At 58.2% G+C, this 10,282-nt stretch overlaps 1 protein-coding gene across 2 annotated transcripts; it reads right to left on the bottom strand.

Annotated features, from left to right (window-relative positions):
• Positions 1 to 907: 907 nt before the first annotated feature.
• Lhx3 (LIM homeobox 3) lies at positions 908 to 8,124 on the bottom strand. Of its 2 annotated transcripts, none has more exons than XM_004654084.2 (6): positions 8,037 to 8,124; positions 4,006 to 4,177; positions 3,011 to 3,213; positions 2,364 to 2,515; positions 2,069 to 2,237; positions 908 to 1,326 (listed from the first exon to the last, which is right to left on the bottom strand). In XM_004654084.2, the coding sequence occupies exons 1-6, from the start codon at positions 8,122 to 8,124 to the stop codon at positions 908 to 910; spliced, it is 1,203 nt and encodes a 400-aa protein (XP_004654141.1). The 2 variants fall into 2 exon arrangements, with proteins under 2 accessions (XP_004654141.1, XP_004654140.1); XM_004654083.3 differs by lacking the exon at positions 8,037 to 8,124 and adding an exon at positions 6,391 to 6,484.
• Positions 8,125 to 10,282: the final 2,158 nt, after the last annotated feature.

Here is a 10,282-nt window from a genome sequence, read left to right as displayed (position 1 = left end):
CCATCAGGTTAGCTGGGAGATCCTGGTTTGCAGGAGTGATTTTGACTTACACACATCTACCTGGCCTTTGTGTCTGGAGCAGGCTCAAAGGAACTCTCAGTGTGGCCTCCTCAAGTCGGGAAATCGTGGGCTGTCAGGGTCTGCCCCAGTTCAGGAGGGCTGGCTCTTTGGCAATGGTGTCTGTTCACGGGCATAGTCTTGGCTCTGAGCCTGAGGGAGGCTGTGCCATAGGGAGTGGGGAGATGAGGGGAGCAATATGAGGATTGCTCCTAGGTTTAACGACCAGACCCTGGAGAGAAGGGGCCTAGGAAGCTCAACTTCCTCCATGGTACTCTGGAACAGAGAGATCTAGAGACCCAGGGGAAAGGGAGCTGGCAGCAGGAGAGCCCAGAGCAGGGGGGAAGGGTGAGAGGAGAAGTCTGTTCCAGGGTCGTGTCACTGGCCACTGAGGACACAAGCATGGCTCCCCTTTGTACCCCACCCGGGACAATGAAGCCTAGCAAACACCAACATAGTTGTCACTATGGGGCTTGAAAGCATCCTCCAGCCCAGATAGGTCTGGGCAGGGCTGGGCCCCCTGCCCTGCAAGGGCATTTCCTGTTTGAAACAGCAGCAAGTGGTCCCAGTAACTGATCCATTAAAAAAAAAAAAAAAAAAAAAGAATTGCTTACAAAACATGGTCAAGAGTCACTGGTCTGTGGGCTGGCTAAGAAAGGGCCAGGGAAGCTCCTTAAATCCCGGCGAGGAGCCAGCCCGAGGGCCTGGCAGTGGGGCAGCTCTGTAGACACCAGCCTTGAGGTGTTCAAGTCCTGCTTCCCTTAGAGGTCCTCAGAATAGACAGTGTGGCACCCTAGCCACCCATCTTGGGGCAGCACCACCAAAACCCCTTGGAGGCAAGGGTCTTCAGTCAGAACTGAGCGTGGTCCACCTCGTCCAGCCAGGAGGCAGGGCTGGCCGGGAAGTCAGGATACCCACCGCTGCTCCCTGTGGACAGGTCAGAGCTAGGTCCGTTTCCAGCCAGCACCCTCATAGGCGGGGGTCCACCCGGGGGCCCTGAAGGCACAAGGCCCAAGCTGGAGTCTGGATACACCAAACTGGATAGGAGGGGCTGGGGGCCGGGAAGGTTCTGGGGAGCCGCGGGGGATGGAGGGATGCCATAGGGACTACTGGGACGCAGCTCTCGATACTGCTCTGGACCTGCCAGGGCTCCATGTTCCAGTGCAAAGCTACCCAGGGCTCCTGCAGGCCTGCTCAAGGCAGGCGTGGACTCCCCAAGGCTGCTGTACAGGCCGTTGGCAGGGCCAATGTCGGCCATAGATGGCTCGTCTGCAATAGAATCAGAAAACTCTGCTCAGGAACCATCTCTCCACCCGAGCTTCCCCTGGCACTCCAAGCTGGCTGGCCCTTCATCACACAACACGTCTGGGACAACCCTTCTGTCCTTAGCAGTTAGGGCTGCTCCATCCTCCTCCCCGAGTCCAGTCAGCTGGCTCCCCGGTGGGATCAGAGACAGAAGTGGTCCAGCCAGGGCGCAGGGAATAAGTAGTCTGAGGAAGGGGCACCAGGACAACCTCTGCCTTTTTGCAAAAGAGATAATTTAGGCCCCCAGAGGCTGGACTAAGGCCACAATGCAATCCCAAACAGAAGTAGGCACTAAGGAATGGGTGAGATGTGTCTGGTGCAGGGAATAAAAAAATTAAGAGGATGGAAGCTTTACCCTCCCTAATTCCAAGAAGCCAGACATTTTACTGCTCACCCCAAAGCATGCTGCCCACTGTCCCCAAAACAACCAGGAACTGGGAACCAGGGAGAGGACATCGCTGACGGGCGCACAGCTCAGGAGTCAGGTCACAGGCATGCACCAGTCCGTGATCCTGAGTGGTCAGCCCCACAGTCTGGGAGTGGAAGGCCAGTCTGTATGTGACCTATTTTGCTACAAGGCTGGCTAGAGTCCCCACGGGAGGTAACATACTTCTGACCTCCCAGAAGGATGAAACCACTCTTCCCCTCAGTTTAGGGGCTGCCCAGAGAGTCCTCACCTACCAGGGGCTAAGTGGCAGGGTCTTACCGGTGAAGGAAACCTCGGCATCGCTGTCCTGTCCCTCCTGGATGCTGTCCTTGTCGGATTTGGAGCTGCCCCGGGAGCGTTTCATGTTACGGAAATACTGCCCCCAACGCTGCCGGCCCGCGTCCTTCTTCAGCCTCTTTTCCTTGGCCCGACGGTTCTGGAACCACACCTAAAGGGATAAGGGTGGCGAAGGAGCCGCTTAGCTTCCCTGCGAACGAAACGTGCGTCGTCGTCGCTTCCCGCCCAGCTCCCGCGGCCCCGGGGAGGGGGGGGGGGACACGGCCCCAGCGCTGACCTGCACCACCCGCATGTCCAGGCCGGTCTCCGACGAAAGCTGCTCGCGCACGTGGCGCGCTGGCTTGGGCGAGGTGTTGTAAGCGCTCTTCAGCGTCTCCAGCTGCTTGGCGGTGATGGTCGTGCGGGGCCGCTTGGCCGTGGCCTCGGCCTCTGCGCGGGGGAGGGGGGGACAACGGTGAGGTCAGCCCACCTGCGCTCCGCGCCCTATCCGGGGCACCCCAAGCGCCCACACGGCGCACTGTGCCCACACGGCCCCCTCTGATCCCCAGGCAGTGGCTGGCTGCGTCCACCAAGGGGCTGCGTGGAACAGCCAGGGCGCCGACAGATGAGGCTAAGTTATAGGGACTGTCCCGCCCCGCGCGCGGCTGCCACTGCCGGCCTCGGGGCCCGTCCTCTTCATTCTGAGAGTTCGGGTGGAGCGAGTCTAAATGGTCAAGGATGATGGACTGATAATCCACATTGGCTTCCCCGCCTGAGCAACCCCGTTCTCTGCCTGGCGATCTTGGTCTGGAACCTCACAGTCCCCAAATCGCTTAAATTCCCGCCCTCGGCCTCCTCCCGCCGGTGAGCGCTGGCGGGAGGTACGCAGGTGAGGGTTTTGCCCCCCCCCCCCCCGGGCGGAGAGGGCCATCCCCCTCCACTGACCTCGCTGCTTGGCTGTCTCGTAGTCTGCCTTGCACACCAGCCGGCTGTCTTCCATGAGGTAGAACTCGTCCCCCGTGGCCAGCTGCCGCTTGCACACCACGCAAGCGAAGCAGTGCAGGTGGTACACGAAGTCCTGGGCGCGGCGCACCACCTGCGTGGGCGGGATGCCCAGCTGACAAGCGGCGCACTTGGTCCCGAAGCGCCTGCGGGACGCACAGGGCGCGGCTCAGCGCTGCAGCTCCGCAGCTCCTTCGCCCCGAGCGGGTCGGAGAGCCGCGCGGCTCCTGGTGAGATGTCTGAGAGACTCCACCCGCCCTGAGCCTGGCTCGGGGTGTGTGTAGGAGCAGCTACAAGTACTAGGGGACCTCAACCGCCTGGTCCACTTCCTCTGTCTCCAGGACCCTGGGGAGCGAGCCTGCTCCTGGGTGGTGGGGAAGGTGAATCTGGAAGGCGAGGGCCACATCCAGGACAGTGCTCTAGCTAACAGAAACTCAAACCATTAGGGACAAAACCCAGCACAAATTAAGACAGAATAAATCTAATAATAATTATCTAGTAAAATTCTACAAAATTAGGTTTGTCACTTTTATAAACAATCATTTCCATGATTTCCAAAATAATTTTTTTTAATCGCTGAAGCCGGGCGTGGTGGCGTGCGCCTTTAATCCCAGCACTTGGGAGGCGGAGGTAGGAGGATCTGAGTTCAAGGCCACCCTGAGACTACATACTGAATTCCAGGTCAGCCTGGGGTAGAGCAAAACCCTACCTCGAATAAACCAAAAAAAAAAAAAAATGCTTATGTTCCAATTTCAGCCATCCAGGGAGCCCCGCCCTGAGCGTGGTTGAGGTGTCAAAAGGAGTTGAGGTGAGACTGCAGAGGGCTTTGGCTTCTCCATTTGGGACCCTGTTATCCTGAGGCCCATTCCCAGTATCTTTTTTCTGCCGGCCAGCTTCGCTGTCACCCATTACTGGAAGCAAAGCAACACCCAACTCACTTGAAGAAGTCGTCCTTGCAGTAGACGCTCTCCCCTCGGCTAAAGCAGCGCTCGGCCAGCGGTGTGTGGCAGTCGCTGCACTTGAGGCACTTGCTGTGCCAATGGCGATCCAGAGCCTTAAGGATGAAGCGATCCAGGATGTGCTGGTCACAGCCAGCGCACAGCGGGATCTCTGTGGGCACAGGAATGACCCAGGTCAGGAGACCGTGTAGGTGGGTGAAGGCCAAATTACCTTCTCGCAGACTGGAACCGACTTCCAGCTCCCCACATCCTTAGGGCTGTGCAGGAACTCACATCCCTGCCACCTTCCCCTGCTGGTGTTCGCAGCTGCCTGGCCCCCTGGGTGTGGGCAGAGGCCAGGCACCACGTTCTTTGGCTCGGCTGGCGGCAGGGAAAGGAAACTAAACTGGAGTCTTGAAATGTGGGCCGGAAGGTAACCATGCTGTCCCACACGGTGGAGTACCACCAGTTACAAAATGTTTCCAGTGCCCAAACAGGGCATGTTCAGCTCAAATGAAACCTCCATGAGGGACAGAAGGGACCTGCGCCAGAAAGCTGGGATAGAAAAGTGGAAAATAAGTCCTTGCTAGTATGGGAGGACTGCCACACATGGGACACTTGGGGTGCTGAGCACCTCCCGATCATCTTCATGGTTTTGTGTGCCACGAAGCCTCATGGCCTCACTTCATAGAGATGCCGGCAAGTGTCACCACCCAGTCCTGCAACCCCCTCCTCAGCCTCCAAGGTAAAAACCGATGCTGCGCCTGCTTTGAGTGGCTGCAGTATGTATGAATGGACTGGCGAAGTGGATGTGCTGGCCCCACACTGGCGTGTGGGTGCTGGAGCACGCAGTAGGTGGCTCGTCCTTCCCACACCACCGTGGTTCCTCAAACACTCCCATTCTCACAAGTTCTATCCCTGACAGACCCTGCAGGTGTCTCAGAGGAATTGTGCTACAGAAGCCCCGGGTGCCCTGGAAGAACCAGGGTCGCGTGAAGGGCTCTCCTTTGAGTTGGTGAAGCAAGTCCCTGTTCACTTCGAAAGGGTCTCAGAGAAGAAAAGGCCGTGCCCAGGAGCTGAGATCTACTTACGATGTCACACGCCCACTCCACTGCCCTTGCCTCCCAGCTACAGATGACTGGCTCCAAGCTGGCCCCAGTGGGTGTAAGGAACTAGGAAGGGGCTCCAAAGGTGGACCGAGGGAGATATTTGCTCTTTTCCCCCTCAGCACTGGTGAGAACACTCGGACAGCACAACCCCGCATCGAGCAAAATCGCAGCCCCAAGTGCAGACATGGGGAACACCCCATGGCCACAGAGGGTCGCCACCAAGAACATTGATTGCAGGATAGATAGGAGACCCAGCAAACAGTGAGAGAACTGAACAGCGCAGCGCTCCGCGTATTCAGCACCCCTGAATGGACAGCGCTCCAGCCAAGCCCTAGGCCCGCTTCCTACAAAAGACATCCCGCCTCTCTGCAAAGACTCCCCCGACCCCCATCCTGGCTTACGTTGCATGGCGACTCCAGCCCTGGGACGTCTCCTGCCTTGAGTTGGCGGGTCCCCTGGAGCCTTGGCACCCTCGTGCTCCAGCAAGGCTCCTGAGCTCGGGAGCAGTCCCTGACAAGCCCTTCTCTCTCCCTCCTCCCTCTTCTTCCCCTCCCACTTTTTCCTCCCAGCCCCTGCAGCCAACCCCTCCCAGGAACCCCTGAAAAAAAATAAATAAGTAGGGCACATTCGTGACCCTCCAGCCTGTATGTAACCCCCTCAGCCTGATTCTATTCTCTGGGCAAGCGCACAGCCGCCTCTTTCCCTGGCCTGTGCTCCCACCCAGCCAAGGTCCAGAGAAGAGTGCCCCGATTCTCCAGAGTCAAAGCGCACCAGAGATCGGTGCCACCAAGAAACTGGGGCCCCAGAGAAGCCGGACTTTCCTCTGTAGACGGGTCCTGATCAACAGTCTGAGGTAAGCAGCAGACACGCTAGAATTCGATAACCGAGGCCCAAATTAGGGAAGATCTTTGGTCCAGCACGAAGCTGGTCCCTGCCTGACGCTATTGCTCTGAAAAGTGTGGAGGGCCTGGACGAAGGCGAACCTCTTGGGGACTCTCCTGCTCCCTGGTCATTGGGCCTCCCAACAGCAATCTTGCGTCTCTTTCAGGTCAACCCCCAGCCCTTGTTTAGGGCTGCAAAGGGTACCCTAAGCCAATCCTGAACCACTGCGGGGGGGGGCCCCTCACACATTTGAGACTGCTAGGTCCTTGCCCAACCGAGCCAAGACCCTTCGCATCCATCCCGCCCAGGTCCCCAGGCTCCCGCCGGCCTCCGTCCAGGCTGGAAAAAGCTAAGAACCCTCAGGCCTCCCTGGCGCAGCCCGTCCCGCACCCACCTCGGCGCAGGTCGGCCCTCCGCGCCAGCAACGCCAGCAGCAGGTCGCCGCCTGCCGCTTCCCGGGCCGGGTCCACCTCCCCGGGAGCCTCCATGGAGTCAGCTGCCCGGATGCCACCGTCCTGTAACCCTGAACTTCCGCTGGGTCCAGCGAGGCCACCCACCGCAGATCAAGGCCGGCGTCGAAGCGACCGGTGTGGCTGGCTGCTGGGCGCTGCGCCCGCGGGCGGCCTAGGGGCTCCGAGGCTCGGGCCGGGGAGGGCGGAGCGCGGGGGGCGGGGCCGCGGCGCTGGGCGGGGCCGGGCCGGGGGTCGCCGGGACGCGCCGGGGGCGAACGCCCACTCTGTTGCGCCTTTGCGCAGCGACCCGCGATGTCCGGAGGCTGTCCCGCGTGCCCAGCCCGAGGGCGGGAACGGCTGCCTGCGAGCGCTAGCCCGGGGCCACGCAGCTGGCCTCAAGTAGGCACGGAAAAGGCAGAATGAAGTCCTAGGAGAAGCCGCAGGGAGGGAGCTGGGCTCTCCTACTGCAGAAGTTTGGCTTCGTGAGCCTGAGCTGGGAAGACTTTGCCAACCCAGGGAGAGCGTGGCCCCCAACGCCTCACAGTGGAGCAGCCGAGAGCCAGATCTCTCAACGCTAATGCTTCTGGATCTAAAGACTGGAGCCAGCACAGGGAGGGTGTAAGAGACACTAGGAGGGATTCAGGCCCAGTGTCCTCGGCCTGGAGACAACCTCACCCAAGAGTCTGGCTCAGGATTCTGTCTCCAACACTCCGGATCTATAGAACTAACCTGCACCTGGTTTTCCAGCATTCTGCCCCAACCCAAACAGGTGAGCCCACAGGAACCCAACCTGTCTTTGCATGTACAGAATCCCCCCCACACACCCAGGACTTGCAGCACCCAGTCACTATCCAGCGCCAGCCCCATGCAAGTCACCCAAAGACAAAACTCAGCGTGTGATGGGGCCCTGGCAGTCAGCACGGATACCAGGGAAGCGTCTGAGGGCTGCCACCCTCCTAGTCCTGCTACCTGCCCACCCCACCTCTGTTGCCTGAACTATGAGCAAGAAGGGCCCAGGGCAGAAAGGATGTAGCAGGCAGAGTACAGCATTTCCCACCCACTCCCAGCACACCTGCTGCCTCAGGTGTGAGCAAAGGCCCTGTGCGGCCACGCTTGAGAAGAGTCAGGACACACTGGCTTGTTGGGCGCGCTTGAGCGTAAGCCATGAATTGTCAGCTGCTGTGGAGAGGGACATGTGTGGCCGGATTGGGGAAGGGGCGGCCTCACGCTGTTGTGCATCTGGCTGGCCGCCAACAATGCTTCTATTATTTTCCCAACGTCCATGGCATTGGAATGGCCCTTGGGGAAGAGAGTTCAGGCGGGAGACTTGGCCCGGAGTTCCCCTCCTGCAAGCTGGGGCTGTGTGGGTAGCTGTGGGGCATTACTCTGGGGAATTTGGTGCCCCTCACTTTGCTCCTTCCTGGCACCATGTCAGGCCAGCACCAGGCCCTTGTGGCCACCCCTGACCCTTCTGCAGCCTCCATGAGCCACCTGCTCACCGTCAAACTACTTTCTTTCCTTGCGGCTGTTTCCTCATCCTACCCACTCTCTCCTTTCAAATGCCCAGCTGCTGGGCTGTGGCTCTTACCCTGAGTCCTGCTGAAGGTGCAGAGGGTGGCAGCTTTGGGAGCCTCGGGCATCTCTCGATCACTGTCGAGTTCTGGCTCCAGCAGCATGGCGGTGGCAGTCCGTGTGGGGCGTCCCTTGAGAAGGCCGGACCTCCCCAGCCTTGGCCGGTGGCGGTGCGCAGAGGCCAGCACGAGGCCGGTGCTGTCCGCGGTGCTGAAGGAGGTGCCGGCGCCCCACAGCCCGGCGCGCCGCCCCTCCCCTGTCCCCGCCCCTGGCCCGCGCCGGCCTGGGCGGGCGGAGACCCGCGTGCGTCGCTTGGGGGCTGGGTTGGGCATCCTAACCTCGCCCTCGCCCTGCCCCCACCCCTGGGCAGCCGCTCGGACCCGCTCTAGCCCAGAGCGCCAGGGCTTGGCGGGAAGCGCCAGTTAGTTCGCTGTAGGCGGGTCTGGGATCTTTGGAGTCCCGAGCCGCTCGGTCCTGCCCTTTCTGTAAACAGACGTCGAAGGCGGTACCCAGGCCGCAGTGGGGTGGATTCTGGGCCCAGAGGCCTCTGCTGGCACAAGTCATGGGTCTTTCTTCAACTGAGCTTCCCAACCACCTGAACACAACACTCCTGGGGGCAGGTCTCAACCTTTCACCCCCACTCCATGGGCACCTGGGATCAAACCCATCAGCTCCTGGGGGACCCCACGCAGAAAAAAAAATGCTACAAAAGACCCAAACTGGAGCTTCTGGGTCCCATAGGCAAGCTGCAGGACCTCCGCAGGAGGTCTGGGGTCAAAGCAGAGCTGGGGAGCCTCCCAGCCCGCGCTCTTCACACTGAGGTGACAGGCCACCTCAGGCTTCAGTAACAGTGGAATTACAACAGGCCTCAGCTGCCACTTGTACTGATGGGTCTTAACTAAGGTGTAGGATTGTGTAGCTGCCTCAGTCCAGATCAGTTCCCAGGAGACAATCTATAGCCAATTTTCCTTCTCTGACTTTCCATCAGACCTCCAGCCTGTAAACTAAAAGGGAATAAGGACATTCTAAAAGAACTGTGACAATTTTCTCAAATGTCATATTTCTTTATTCTTAAAATGGGCACATTAGTTTACCCACATACAAAATTTGCACTTTCCACACAGGTAAGACATTTCACTGACATTTCAGTGTAAATTGGCATTTTAATCAAAATTTTCCCATAAAAATAAATAAACATTTAAATTAGTTGATTATTTGCAATACCTGTCATAATACTTCAAACTTTAGAAGACACACCTTACATCTTGCTTCAAGGTGGCACCCAGAGCCAAGCAAGTGTGTGAGGTTGCAGGCCCCTCAGTAGGTGGCAAGCTAGTCCCCATGTTGGATGACCTGGAGCCCTGCGAGGGCAGTTGAAAGCCAGCTGTGCCTAGTGTGGGCTTCAGCAAAGGCCAGAGCTGGTCCCGCACAGCAGGGGGCCTCCAGCAGCTCTGGGTTCACAGTCACAGACATTTCATTCAGGGAAAACGAATGTCATCCAGACAGGTTAGCTGAGGGCGCAAAGCACTTCCCTTTGGAGCTGTACTTACACCTGACTGGTTTTTGAGCAGAAAAGAGAACACCCAACGCCTCCAATACCTGAGGCATAGTGTGGCCCTATCCCAGCAGGGAGGCCCAGCTCTCTGAATTGGTCCTCCCACAAGGTAGCAGGGTCTTAAAGGACATCCACGTGACCTACTGTCCTTGGGATAGACGCGAGTATAAAATATAAAACAGGCAAAGTGGAAAGACTACTTAAAAGTGTCCTAGTCACACACCCATGCACACACACAGGCACACAAATGCATCTGAGCTTGTTTTTATCTAAGACAGGCCTGGGTTCATACAGCCATGCACATGGGCTCACACATACAGGCATACACATACATAAGCACACACACAATAGCAAGTACATACAAAGTGCACATACACAAAAGCACACATATTCCAGAACCTGTGAAAAACCAGCAAACTCCCGTGACTCCATTTAAATAAAAATCGACAGAAAACCAATGATGCAGAATGTCCAGATAGTCAGCGCTGGCCATTATAACGGAGGACACTGTACTGTGGGCGAGTGCATGCGACGCTGCATGAGCACATGCATGTGCACACCCACACGTGCCCACACACCATGCCACACACATACAAACCAAAAGTAAAAAATAAAAAAGGCTGGGCATGCTGGTGCAGGCCTTTAATGCCAGAAGGCTGAGGTAGGAGGACTGCCATGAATTTGAGGCCAGCTTGGGCTATACACCT

This window comes from Jaculus jaculus, chromosome 1 (genome assembly GCF_020740685.1).
Source record: "Jaculus jaculus isolate mJacJac1 chromosome 1, mJacJac1.mat.Y.cur, whole genome shotgun sequence".
NCBI classification, from domain to species: Eukaryota; Metazoa; Chordata; class Mammalia; order Rodentia; family Dipodidae; genus Jaculus; species Jaculus jaculus.
This window is presented reverse-complemented; position numbering and strand designations above follow the sequence as displayed.

Bases quoted from the DNA above. Each gene is read 5' to 3' on its own strand.
- Lhx3 (XM_004654083.3), bottom strand. From the start codon at position 6,484: ATGGAGGCTCCCGGGGAGGTGGACCCGGCCCGGGAAGCGGCAGGCGGC. The intron at 4,178-6,390 runs GTGGGTGCGGGA...CTGTGCCCACAG, and splicing joins GAGGGCCGACCTGCGCCGAG to AGATCCCGCTGTGCGCTGGC. The intron at 1,327-2,068 runs GTAAGACCCTGC...ATTCTATTGCAG, and splicing joins TGCCGAGGTTTCCTTCACCG to ACGAGCCATCTATGGCCGAC.